Here is a 13,731-nt window from a genome sequence, read left to right as displayed (position 1 = left end):
TTCATGTGTACCATTTTTCGGTATTTGTTACTACCTTCACTAAATAATGCACACAGGTAGGTGTTTACATCCTCCTGTGACCTGTTTTTTTTTTGCATACTTATTTAAATATTTATACATATTATCCAGTAAATTTCAGAATAGTGTCAGGGATATAGTGGCATTTCTAAGGATTCTTTAACTTAGTGCAATTAGAGTTAGTTAGGAAAACGTCTCCAAAACGATTGGACTGATTGAAATTTCATATGACCCTTTGGGAAGCCGCCATTTGATCAGAAATCAAAATTTAAACTAGTTTTTTGGCCACAGTATTTTTATTTTTTATTTTTTTTTGTTTTTTTTTTTGTTTTTTATTTATTAAAACCTTTTAAATATATTTGCCAGGTAATGATTGAAGGAATTTTTTAAGCCACTCTTTGGTGCAAATCAAAATTTTGACTGGACTTTTAACCACTCGTATTCATCTATTATTATTATATTTTTTCGCAACTTTTTTGAATTTAAGAAGTTTTTAAACACGCAAATCTTTCTCGTCGCAAAAATCACCTTTTGGGAGGTCTTCTTGGAAGTCGATTACGGGAACAAAGAAATACAATTTTTTCTAAATAAAATGTCTCTTAAAAAATCAAGACTTTTTTCTGACTTGCAATTGTATATAGCTTCTTAAGTTTAGAAACACATATCTGATCGGGATATATGTACATTATGTTTCTGAGACTAAAAGCCTAAAATAATCACAAAATAGTGGGGACAGCAATAATTATTTTGTTACCCATAACTTTGATAAGAATCATTTAAAGCTATTACCGATACATCGAAATTAAAGCAAATAATAAAAGCATGCGCAAGCTATTCAACAAACTCAGTATAGAAAATCAGGCAAACACAACAGCTTACTACAAATTAATGTAAGCGAGCTGCAAAAGAACACACAAATTTTTAAAAAATATATTCTTTTGGAGCGCACTTGCCAAAATATAATACTTTTTCCATATATTAATCATGTCTATGGTTTCTTTTCTTTTCAGGTAAGACAACAACTATTTTTACAACATCAATTTGGGTAAACTTCTTAGCGGATCTATAATGGAGTTTGAGGATTTGATTTACCAAGGCGGACTGGGAATTGTCATATTACAACTAAAACTAGCGACGACCGATTATCATACGATGATTATGGGCAACTATAAAGCGTATGTAGTTCTTTGACTGACGAATCTACGGAATTATATAGCGGAAAAGTATACTCGTTTTTAATCCAATGAGGATTCTCAAAAAATGTATAAAAACGATAGTTTTTTTTTTTAGCATTGAAGTGAGTATTTTAACTAGTAATCATCCAGCTGAGGAAAGAACGGGGCGGCTTTTTTGTTGTTAAAATATTATAAAGAAGCGATAGGCAATGAATATTATGATGATGGCGAGTATAATACAATGATAACGGTGTATTTGAGTAGAATTATCGCCAAAGAAGTAATGAAATGAAACATCTTTTCGAGTATATACAAATTTGTATATATTAATGTAGTAGATGTAAGTGTATGAGTTCACTTAGAGCAAGCTTGGCTTGAGAGAAGAAGTGCTGCGCTTGATTACTTTTAGCGATCAGTGTAATTGCTTGGTTTGTGCAAATCGCTGATTGCCAGAAAGTGCGACATTCCATATTAACCGCCTATACGGCGCGAATGCATAAGACATTACAACAACAATTGGTTAATACAACATCCATTTTTGTGACTTTGTAATACGAGTAGCAGAGAGAGAGTATGATGATCGAATGAGATAGCTAGCTAGTAGTGTGAGGCGTTCACGTTCGAGTACAATCAATACCTGTATTTAAATACGACAGACGATTCAGTGGCTCATTATCGTGTAGACGATCGATATTTATATCGATAACTTGTGTGTTGGGTAGGCTATAATGTTTCTTGAGTCTATGCACACCATTTGCAGCACCACCGCCGCTGACACTGTGAACACCCGACGGCGCTGGACTACGACGACTCGCGCTGCCGGTGTCCGAGTAATAACCGCTCTGAGCTGATGCTGGACGCGCGTACGGTACACTGAGTCGCGTTGGGGTGAATGCGCGTGTCGGTGTGGCTGCAGTGGTGCGTTCATGTTGCACCGGTATGACGAGCTCATCAACGCCACCACTTAAAGGGTATGGTGACTTACGACCACTATGTAACAACTGTTGAGTGGGTGTACCGGAAGCGTGACGCAGTGGCAGTGCTGACGACGAGCTATTCCATTGGTTGCTTACGAATTTGTGACCCTCGCCCGGGAAGAGTATACCGAATTCATAGCCAAAATCATATTTAAAGTAAATTAGACCGGTGTTGGGATCGACACATTTTGTACCTTTTTTGTGTGGAGATAAACGTAGTTAGACACGTAGATTTTTGGATGGGGCAGTTGGTTGGTTGGTTGTGGGTGCAGAGTGAGAGAGACAGTGTGTTTTTGTTGTAAATAAATAAATATAATATAAATAATATTATGATATATAAAATATATGTTTGAAAATAAATATTATATGTAATAAGGGAACAAAACGAAACATTCCAGTTTTGAAAATCGGTAAATATAAATTATTGTATATATGCGTGTGTTAGTCGGGGAAAATCGTAAAACTCGCAAGCTAATTTCGAATTTTGAAAACTGTAAAAAAACTGTATAATTCAGATACCAATTTGCTATAGTACATACACCAATAGACAAAAGTATTCATCACTTTGCTGTGGCAATAAAAAAGTGGAAACTTTTATGAAATGGTTTTGATATATCTGATATATTTATATTATATAGAACTCGATAGCACCTTTGCGACTTGATAGCTCAATATTTGTAGTTACTACCGCTTAATAGAAAAAAACTTTATATGAAAAGGGGTCGTAATTTTTAACCGATCGCAACTATTTTTCTATATAGTAATATTACAGAAAAAATATTCGACAGTTTCGAATTTCACTTCGGTAGCTTTACAGTTAGCTGACAAAACCGTTATATACGAAATGATCTCGGTATTCTACCCACCATGCGGTTTTCTTGTAGTTATGTTATTGTGTTGAATTTCATCGCTATGTCTTTACTCTTGCGCATACAAGCTCTGAGTAAGAAAACCGTTATATTCCCGATTTTCTAACGAGAATGATATTTCCTATAAATAGTCGTTTTATATGGCGAGAATTTGCGACCAAAGTGAGTTTCAGCTAGATACTTTCTTTATAGAGCCAGTATACATCAGAGGAATGATGTTCTATGATTCTGTCATTCCAATTTAACTTAATTCCGAGTTGTAATTATATGAAGCGATATAAGATGCGATTAACTCCGTAGTTAAAACTCTTAAAAAGACAGAGAAAGTTATGAAAGCAATGTAGATTCCGATACATTATTCTCACACTACCACTTAAGACTAAGTTTCGACTAATAGAATCCTTATGAAGGTATCTTTGAACTCAATTTCTGCAGCCAAGTCCAAATACTTTTGCCTACCGATGTATATACTCATAAACATTTGCAATAGAACGCCCTTTATTGTGGGCTTATATGCAAAACTCTACAACTACGAGAAGCTCTCATATTCGGTACTTACCGTATTGCGAGACGCGCGATTCGTCACGATATGCTTGCGGCTTGTTGTCACCCTCGCTGGGGGCACGCTTGAAACCCGGTCGGAAGGAGTGCGTAATGACTTTCGGTTCAGCGCTGCCATTATATATTTTCGTGGTCTTACTACTCTTCTGCTGCATATCACTGGTGATGTCACTGATGAACTGATGTGACTTTTGCAAGAAGGTCGAACTCATCTGCTTGCCTTGTTGATCGATTTGCGACTGTATGTAACCGTATTTAGGTGGAGAACCGACTTTCAAGTTCATATCGTCACGTGGAAAGCGTTTCTCGACAACCGTAGCATCAGGCTGTAAGGTCTGATAACGCTGCTGATAGCTGGAGCTAGTGCTGCTCTTCATGGACGAGTGACGATTTAGCGACTGAGTACGCTGACTGGTCGCGCTGAGGCTACTACCGCGTTGTGAACGCAATTCGTTAGGGTCGATTTTTATTTTTGAAGGCATTTCGGGACCGTGATCGAACTCCATTGGTGAGAGTACACGTTCATAGGCGCGTGGCACGCTGCAAGCGCGTCCCATTTGTGGCGGTTCGACATGCCTAAAGCGCAGCGGACCATTTTCGCCATGTGGCGTCCACAGAGGACGTATCTTCGCATTCTCTATTTCGCTATCATAATCGCTCTCACGGAATTCGCCCGGTACGAACTTAGTCGGTGTAGGTGGCGGTGGTACACGCATTTGTTGTGTTGGCGTGTAGCGACTCGGTGATGGGCTGTAGGGGAACGGCTCGAGTGGTGTGCTCACTTGACGTTCCTGTTGTTCCTTCTGGCTGTCGAAGTGTATGACGCGCTTGGTCTGCTGCATATTCACCACACGCTGGCAAGTTTCGGATGATTCTTTCATGTGCATAATATTTTTAGTTTCGGTCGCCATTTTAGCCATATGCAGCGGTGTGCCGGCAATGGCGTTGTAGTAAAGCGCCGGTTGTGGGCGTGGCTCATATCTTGGCTGTTGCTGTTGCTGCTGTTTTTGCTGTTGTTGCTGTTGTGTGGCAGCGATAAACTTGGCGGCCACTGGTTTCGGTTTGTATACCTGTTGTTGTTGCTGTTGCGTTTTTTGCTGCTGGAAGTATTGTTTCTGCTCCTTGGATTCGGTCTTGATTTCATGTCGTACTTCCTTTTTGATGGGCTCGAACTTCTGTCGCGGGTAAGTGCTCACCGCTGGCGGTGTGGGCTCGAAATCCATGGGCGATGGTGTCACCACCACAGCTGGTGATTTATGTCCATTAGTCAGGTGTGATTTTGGTGTTGGCGTTGGTGGGAAGACGACACGGTAGCCCTTGATCTCGTTGTCCGATTCTTGTGTGCGTGAGACGGAGCGGAAACGTTCCTCGACTTCACTGCTGTAGTCGCTGAATTCGGCTGGTGTCTTACGCTGTGCCGGTACGGGTGTGACTGTCGGTGTTGGTAACTTCAAAGGCACTGATTGATATTTAGGTGCGCTAATATTGCTAATGTTGCTTATATTGGAGGCGTTATAGTAGCTGCTGCTCATGCTAGATACGCTCTTATAGTCCTGTGAAATGATTTGAAAGAAATAAAGGTTAGCCATCAGCGATACGCTAAGTTTTATAGTAAGCTGAGCTTTTAAAACGGCGAAAAGTAACAAACACCAATCAAAATGAAAATAAAATTTATTATTGTTGCAGGACTAAATAGCGTGTGAGAGCAATGTAAGTAAATTATGAATAATATATTTTCCTTTATAATTGAAAACTTGCGCTGTGCTAATACAAAATTGTTCAACTGTTATATCAAGAAGACGAAAAAAGGTCAAAATTAAATTGCTGATAACCTCATACTGAAACCGCATTAATTGAATCTCGTGAGACTTTTCACCCACTCCATGAAAGCTATGTTCAAAACTGAAAGCTCAATTTTTTGAGCGGAATTCTTGGCCCTGAGAAAGCACCAAGGGTACCTAATGATTTCATGAAAGTCCAAAGAAAATTATTCTGTATTTATATGGTATGTTCGCTGGGTGGGGTGGGTAAAAAAAGGAATATTTTTTTTTCTTTATACTCTGAAAATTAGGTACTTAGACAGCTTTTAGAAATTGCTCCAAGCATGAGCTCTTAATTATAACGGGTAGGTCCTTCACCTCACATCTGTTTTTTCTTGCTCATTATTATCTAATATAAAAGAATTCATATCTCGCTTCGAACTATTTGAATAAATATCTCGATTCATAGATTTTGAAGAATATTGAGTGTTCTATAAAATGGACTTTTGTACCCACACAATGCTGAGTTTGTCGACCGTTAACCTCTTCCAATCATCCACAACGACTTAGCAAAAGTTTTAAAACAAGATAAAAGCATGAAAAGCTTTTTTGGTTTCGGAAGGGCGACATAGGCACTATTAATACAAAATCATTCCAGAACTGTTCCGTCGGCGAAACCTGGTCCTTCCTACTTCAACTAATTTTCAGATTTTACCGCTAGCATATTGATCAAAGTTGTGATTATGCGGCTGTTGCCAGTCTAAGTCTTCATTCGAACAAGCTGAGTGCACTTCAGATGTTTGTGGATGAGTTTAACGCATTTATTCGCGATTTATGATAAGTTCAAAGCTTTTAGTCGGAATTTTTGATGAGTTCAAGGCTTGTGGGTGCATTTTCGCATTATGACTTTTAGATACTTCAGAGAAGTGATCTTTACTTCAACAATGAAAAATTCGTTTAATCCTAACTAATCCAAAGGCCTCATTAACAATATCTATTATATTCAAAAATCTGTTTGACTATTTTTCTTTGAAAACTAATGGTTACTTGCAGCCCACCAGTTATCTTTGATCAGTCATATAACCTATATATTGGTTATTTGATTTTATAGTTAAATATATTTTTCTGCTCGCAGCTTACTTAAGCAAGTTTGCTAATAATAAATCATAAAAATATGATATATAAAACAAATAATATACATCCATAAGTAAATATGTTCGTGATGAAATCTCTATTTTTATATGATGATGAACTTCAAAAAAAAACATGTGACAACGTGCATGACATGACTTCTTGGCATTCCCAACCATGCAATGGTATTTATAATTTAATGGATTAGTCTTTTTATATATTTATATATGTATATATGTATATTTATTAGTGCTTAATATATGATATTAAAGAATTCGCAAATGAGTCCAATTGCTTAAAGCGGCTTATTTATAGGCGTGCAACTGCTTGCTGTAGCATACTTTTGCGCGTAACCATAAACTATTCATAATCATATTATACTTGTTTAATGCAATGCGTGTTTGATGATGCGCTTTCTTGACTACTTAATTGTAGTAATGATATTTGCGGCTATTTATGGGTTTTAGTGCATTTTTTGTTTTGCGTTGTTTTTTACAATGGATGCTATAAATGTAGAATTGATGATAATGCTTGCGGATATTACGAGGCAACAAAGAACGCTAAATGCCTGAAAGCAAATACAGCGAAGCTTATACATAATTTTTTCTAATAAAAAATAAGTTTAAAATCAAAATTCAAAAGAATTCATAATTTACAAAAGTAAAAAATTAGATATAAAATAAAATGAAATTTTTAATATAAAATAAATTTTTTGCTAATTATAGCTTTTCCAATGTTAATGCACAAACTAAATGTAAATAAAAATATACAAATTTACTGGTTTACAAGAACAAAAAGAAAAAGAGGTACACGTTTATTATATAACACGTATCTAAATCATTCTGAAGCTGAATTTACTTGATTTCTACGACGATTTTGGAATATTATATTTGGGTTTTAAATGATATATTATTTAGAAAAAAATAAAGAAAAGTTTAAATAAAAAATAAGAAAAATAATCAAAAAATTTAGAAGTAATTTTCATACTTTTTTCGATTCTCGAACTTGGTTCAGTTTAAAAATATTTTAAAAATAGTTCAGTATTCCCATACAAATAAAATAAAATCAGCTTCAAAAGTTATATTCAAATCGGTGCACAACTTTAATACATACATACAAATTCGTAAATACTAGCACTACATACAATTGGCAACTAATTTTTTTTCTTTTTGGCACTGAATGAACCCAGTAAAGTAGTGAGGAGAATCTAAGTAAAAATTACTGACTTATAAACAAAATACCATATTTTAACGGATCCTCTTTAGGGATTATATGCGTATGTGAATTTAAAAAAATTGTTTTACGCCGCCGTACATATCGTTACCGGAAATGCAAAATAACGTGACATCACTTTTCATAAGCTTTGAAGCGAAGAAAGGAATACAAAAGAAACGACTCAAATTGACACAAAATTTGAGTTTTGGTTTTAAAATGGTTACATTGGTTATCATACACCCATATTGAAACAAAATATGAGTTTTGGTTATAAAATGATTATATATTGGGAATTATAACAGAAAGCGATTTTTTATTTTTTCTTTGATGATATGTTGGTAGATATATTTGGAATATTTCGGCATATAGTTTTGGGGATGTGAACGTATTTGTAAAAAACTTTGAATTTATGCTACTAACTCGAAAAGTTGTTTTGAGAGCCATTGAAGAAAATTTTTCGTTGAGTCGATGAACTTGAAATTTTCGCACGTCCTTTATATTGAATTTTTGCTAGTAATTATGAATTTTTAAATCATATTTTCACAAAAATACCAGCTGTATTTTTGCAAACCGAAATTTGGTCAAAAATTCAATTTTTTACTCGAGCTTCGCTCATTGCCTATATTCATCTATAGCAATGTTACTTTTACAACTTTTTGGTTTCTGGATTTGATGATTTAATGCAGAGAAATTTTCCTCACTGTCACACACCATTTTTTTTTGGAACATCTCCTAGAGATAGGCGACGAGATCTAGGAAATCCAAAAAATTTCAAAATTAATTGCTCATGGCAAATTACATTATCTATTTGTAAGTGGCTATAAGTCCTAATATCTAAACCATCCTTCATATTTATGTAACTTTCTTCTTCAAACTCTGGAGAGTAGCGTATCGAACAAGCAACTGATATATATCACATATGCCGGCATAAATTAATAAAGATAGAAGATAATCATTTATACCATCTTGATGAAGTAAGTTCATAAATATTTCCACTAAACACGTTACACTGTAAAAAAATTTACCCTTTTACATTATATTTTTATAAGAAAAAACTGTGGTGAGAAATGAGTTTTAATATCTCACGGAGCCGAGCCTGCTTAAGGAACTACTTTTTAGATGCGGTGAAAGCGCAGAAAGCTTAAGACAATCCACCACCGTTCTCACAACAGTCAGGTATACTTAACCGGAACAGTTCAAGTTTTTTTTATCAGGTCAAGGACTGTCAATATTTTAGAATCTCACCACTGAGGAAGACAATACTCACATTAGAGTTTGAAAGGTCCTTAGTATAATTTTTTATAAATTATGAATATAAAATTTCGCTGATTTTTCCATCGCTAAAATTATTTTAATTAGTAGAATATTTGTATGTATTCGTACAATATAAAAGTTAATTAATAATTACAAAATATGGATTTTTAGAGGCGATATTCGAATTATAAATATATGGAAATATGCAATATCCCACAATCGGCCATGCTTTTGACCTCGCCGCCGCCATTAATAGCCTTCACCACATAATCTTTGGCCGAGTCACTGGATTGTCCTTAGTTGTTATATACAAAAATTTATATCTATTGGCCCTATGGTGAAATTATTTTGAATTCATTTCATGAAAATATCAAAAGTATTGAATTTGAAATGAGTTTTTCGGAAATTGGACAAAACTCTTGGTGTCTGACTTTGATAAATATTTAAGAAGTAGCCTAAATGTAGGCCTTATATTGTCGAATGATAAATGCGTAGAAATGGGCGTTAGTTCTATCCGACTCACTTAAAAATACATATAAGGGGCTATACTGCTTTGACATACAGTAATCTAATTTTCACTCTGATATCTAAAAGATCTGAGAAAATTCACAAACCAAGAGGTTGGTACTTAATATATGGTATGTTTTCTAATGAGAAAAGATAGATATATTTGAATTATCAGGGTTTTTTAGTTTTGAGATCCATAACCATGCCTGTTTATGCACTAAAAGACGTATGAAATTATACACAAGTGAACTCACACTGCTCTGTTGATTTTATCAGTGCCAAAATGTACAAATAAATAATATACTAATTTAATGCGATAAACCATACACTAAGTTAACATAAATATTAAAAAAATCAAAAGTTTCACGTTAGAAACAAGTTGGTGGTAGCAACATAACAACATCAATAACAACAACGATAACTAGCGAACCTTCTCCTCACGCCTGTACTCATTCTTGTCCGAGTACTCCTGCTTCTCGTGACCGCCCTCTTCCTTGCTGGTATAATAAATCGAAGCTGGCGGTTGCTTTTCCAATTGAGGCTGTTGGTAGAAAGTTTGGGCTGCGGCTGGTGCTGGAGCTGGTGTGAATTGTGGCGTGTATTGTTGTTGCTGTGGTGGTGTTTTGAACACTGATGTCATTGGCGCTTGCGGCAGCTGATGTGTTGATTTCGAACTGGAAGTTGATTCGTAAAATGAACGACTCTCCTGATGGGTCGATTCCATTTTACGGTAACTGGAAATATCTTCAGTATCGGCTGCATAACCGCTTGTCTTGAATGTATGATGAGTTGTGGGCACACTTGGTGTGCCAACCAAACCTTCTGGTACACTCTTGCCAGCTGGTCGGAATGAGGCTTCATCCGATTCACTGCCACTATACTTCCAACGATCGCTTTCGTAATCACTCTCATATGTTTGACCAACAGTCAGTTTAGTTGGTATTACTGGCGGTGGTGGCTTATAAGTGGAGGTTATTTTAGGGGCTTGCAGCGCGGTTGTTGGTGTGAGTGTAGGCACTGACATTGGTAACACCTTTGTGGGGCCTTGTTGCAGATTTTGTTCTAAAGTTTTCTCCATTGTCTCGACCAAAGATTGACGACGCACCTCCGGTTTGGGTGCAAAACAAATCTCTGGTGGTGAACCGGGTACCAAATGTATATCATCTAACGGTGTTTTCTCACGCTGCGGCGTTGTGGGTACATGAATCGCTTTACTGATCTCTTTCACCAGATAGGGTGCGCTCAAATCGGGCGCTGGTGTTGGCACTTTTTGTACCCTAATCTCGTGGTGCGCCACTTTCGTATCGCTCTCCTCTTCTGCTTTATACTTTTGCTCCAACTCACTTGTAGTGCTCTCGTAACCGCTCAAATTACTAGGTGTCCACAATTTTGACATGGCTACACCCTCCGCGGATGGTTTAGGCGACGGTGAACGTGTGAATTGCTGAGGTGCTGGCAGTGTAGCCGCCGGCCTTATGATCGGTTGCCCATAATCGACTTTGACCTCCTTCGACATGGTGGACTCATGTTTAAATGTCTGTGAGACGGGCAATAACGGTAGTGTGCGTACACCGCCGGTCGGTGGCTCTTTTTGTGACTGCTGTGATGCTTCTAATATTTTAATACGATCGTTAATCATTTGTGGTTTGGCGCTTGCGGTGTCCAACTTCGGTATAAAGCAGATTTCAGGTGGTGAACCCGGTGTAAGATTCAAATTTTTGAGATCGTCTTCAAGCGTTGCTGACTGCGCCGTGGCACCGCTCGGTCTCGAGATCGTCAATGGTGTTGTGCGTTTGTTGACCACATTAACCTCTTGTTTCTGATATCTTTCGCCCGGTGGCGCAGGCTGCGTGCCACCTAGACTCTCAATTTTCTTAAAGAAATCGAAAGATGAGGATTTCTTCTCACTCGTTGTGCTCTCGAACTTGGAAGTTGATGTCGTTGTGGTGGCTGATGTCAGCAGCGGCGTTTCCCCTACACCTTTGTAGCCGCCGTCGATTTCTGTGCTTAGCGTGGATTGGAATTGTGATTGCTGGGTTGTTGTGGTGGGGGCAATGTTGTTAGCTGTCGTATAGGGTTTGGGTGGTACTTGCGGCGGTGTTTGTGTGGAGCCCGTTTTAGAGCGTGTGCTATCGGTGTTGGTCGATGCCGATTTCAGGTGCTGCCAATCGGGCAGTTCAGTGTTGGTGCCGATGTTGGTCGCTACGGTTGGCGTCTTCGGGCGTTCACTCAACGCGGGCAGATCTAAGTACGCTTGTTTGTGTTCTAGACGCATTGTTGCCTCGGTGGTGCAACGATGCTCAGTTACTATTTTCGACTCAGATAAGCCATGCAGATCGGATGCGTTGGAAATTTCGGTTTGTGTCGTTTCAAAGGACGGTGGCTCTTTAGCGAAGGTCTAAAGGTGGTTGGATGGTGATTGGTCAGCGATGGATATTTGGATATTCAGTGATGTTTTTATATTTTTAGTTCATGTATTGTCGGGTGGTTGAACACACAGTTTTTCAGTTTATTGGGTTTTGGTGTTAAATGGATGCATGTGAAATGGGTTTTGATGCAGAATTTCGTACGTTGATGGTTTTTGTTTTTTAGATTTTTGATTTCAACATAAAACCCCATAAAGCAATGAGAGAAGCAGTTGGATATAGACAGACATTTTTTTAAGCGAAAATGCGAGTCGAAAATCGAACAATTGAATTTTATTGGTAACGTTGGCGAAAAAACAATGAGAGAAAAAGTTTACAATAAATTTAAAATTTAATTATGTATTATATGTAATATTAAATATCAATCGATATTATTTATAAATCCAATTATTATATGTATTGGTCAATATTTCTATGCATACAAATGCAAAGGGTGACATGTTTTCTGTTTTATTAATTTAAAGTAATAAATAATAATATAAAAAATATGAAATAAATTCAATATGAAATTCATGTGTGAATTCCTTGTCATTTAATTATTTAGACTTTGTGAAAGTGTGTACATGCAGACTTACTTCGGTTTTCAGTTCAGCTGGCGTTTCGTAGACAATAGTCTTGACAACCTCCTGTAGACGTTCTGGTGATGGTTCCAATATCGCGCAATCGGCAATGCTTTTGGCCTCGCCACCGGCATTAGTAGCCTTCACCATATATTTGCCAGAGTCACTGGATTGTCCTAAATTGTTATATGCAAAAATTATGTCATTAAACTAACTCAAATACTTCTAGGAGAGATGTCAATAGAATAGATCAATAGATAGATGCATAGATAGATAGAATAGATATTTAAGAAAGATTATTTGCAAAATAAGACTAGAAAGTCAAATTATTTTAAATGCTTTTCATGAAAATATCAAAATTTGTTTATTTGAAATGATTTTTTCGAAATTGTGACAAAACCTATGGTGTGTGACTTTGATAACTATTTAAGAAGATGCCCAAATGTAGGCAATATTCCTTATAAAAAAAAAAAACATTATGCGCTATAATACTCCCCACAAATATCGAAGATTCCTTACAAGAACTTTGATCGGTATGTTTTGTATGACAGTTATAGATTATAGATTCCATCTAAAGAATTTCTTCGGAGCTTGCATAGTTGCCTTGGACAGTAACACATGCTAAATTTAGTGAAGCTATCTCATCAAATGCAAAACTTTTCCAAATCATTTTATTTCTATGGTTATGTTTGTATGAAAGCTATATACTAGAGGTGTTCGATATCAGCCGTTCCGACAAATGAGCAGCTTTTTAATGAGAAAATGACGGATGCAAAATTGCAAATCGATGTTTTGAAAATTGATATACAGACAGAGGGAAAGGCAGACGGATACCGCGAAATGGAATCAGCTCGTCAGACTGATCATTTACATATACTTGAATAATAGGGTCTCGGATCGAGATCTCAAAAAACTATGTAAAGACGATGGGACAGACAGACGCACATCGTTAAATTGAATCAGCTCGTCACAATGATCATTTACATATACATATATTGTATAGGGTCTCCGACGTTCTTTTGAGGCTTACAAAGATCGTGGCAGGGTACAATTAAAGGTTCGTGATTGTGATAAATTATTTACAAAACTGATTAAATGCAGGCAACGATCTTTATAACTAAAAATGCTACTGAATAAGCTACTCTGATAATTATGTAAAATATACCCCAAAATGAAGGCAACATATTATTTGATTTTTTATAATATACTCTCTTTCACACCTAAGTCAAACGAAATTAGTAAAAATAGATGTTTTTTCCTTTGATCCTCAATATAACT

General features: G+C 36.6%; 1 protein-coding gene and 1 long non-coding RNA gene across 10 annotated transcripts in view; one reads left to right on the top strand and one right to left on the bottom strand.

The window, feature by feature from the left end:
- Positions 1-13,731, top strand: part of LOC108969569 — a 319,863-nt gene that overhangs the window by 109,318 nt on the left and 196,814 nt on the right. The window lies entirely within an intron of this gene.
- LOC108969561 (titin-like) overlaps positions 1-13,731 on the bottom strand; it is a 259,294-nt gene that overhangs the window by 77,499 nt on the left and 168,064 nt on the right. For 3 of the 8 annotated variants that reach the window (XM_018934354.1, XM_018934355.1, XM_018934356.1), the window contains 3 exons: positions 12,469-12,629; positions 9,898-11,865; positions 3,599-5,153 (listed from right to left, as the gene is read on the bottom strand). In XM_018934354.1, the coding sequence (XP_018789899.1) occupies positions 3,599-5,153; positions 9,898-11,865; positions 12,469-12,629 (3,684 nt within the window). Of the gene's footprint in view, positions 1-1,830; positions 2,365-3,598; positions 5,154-9,897; positions 11,866-12,468; positions 12,630-13,731 lie in introns of all 8 variants that reach the window. The other 5 variants (XM_018934364.1, XM_018934359.1, XM_018934361.1 and 2 more) reach the window with 3 other exon arrangements.

Source organism: Bactrocera latifrons, unplaced genomic scaffold (assembly GCF_001853355.1).
Source record: "Bactrocera latifrons isolate USDA-ARS-PBARC rearing strain unplaced genomic scaffold, ASM185335v1 scaffold_258, whole genome shotgun sequence".
NCBI lineage: Eukaryota > Metazoa > Arthropoda > Insecta > Diptera > Tephritidae > Bactrocera > Bactrocera latifrons.
This window is presented reverse-complemented; position numbering and strand designations above follow the sequence as displayed.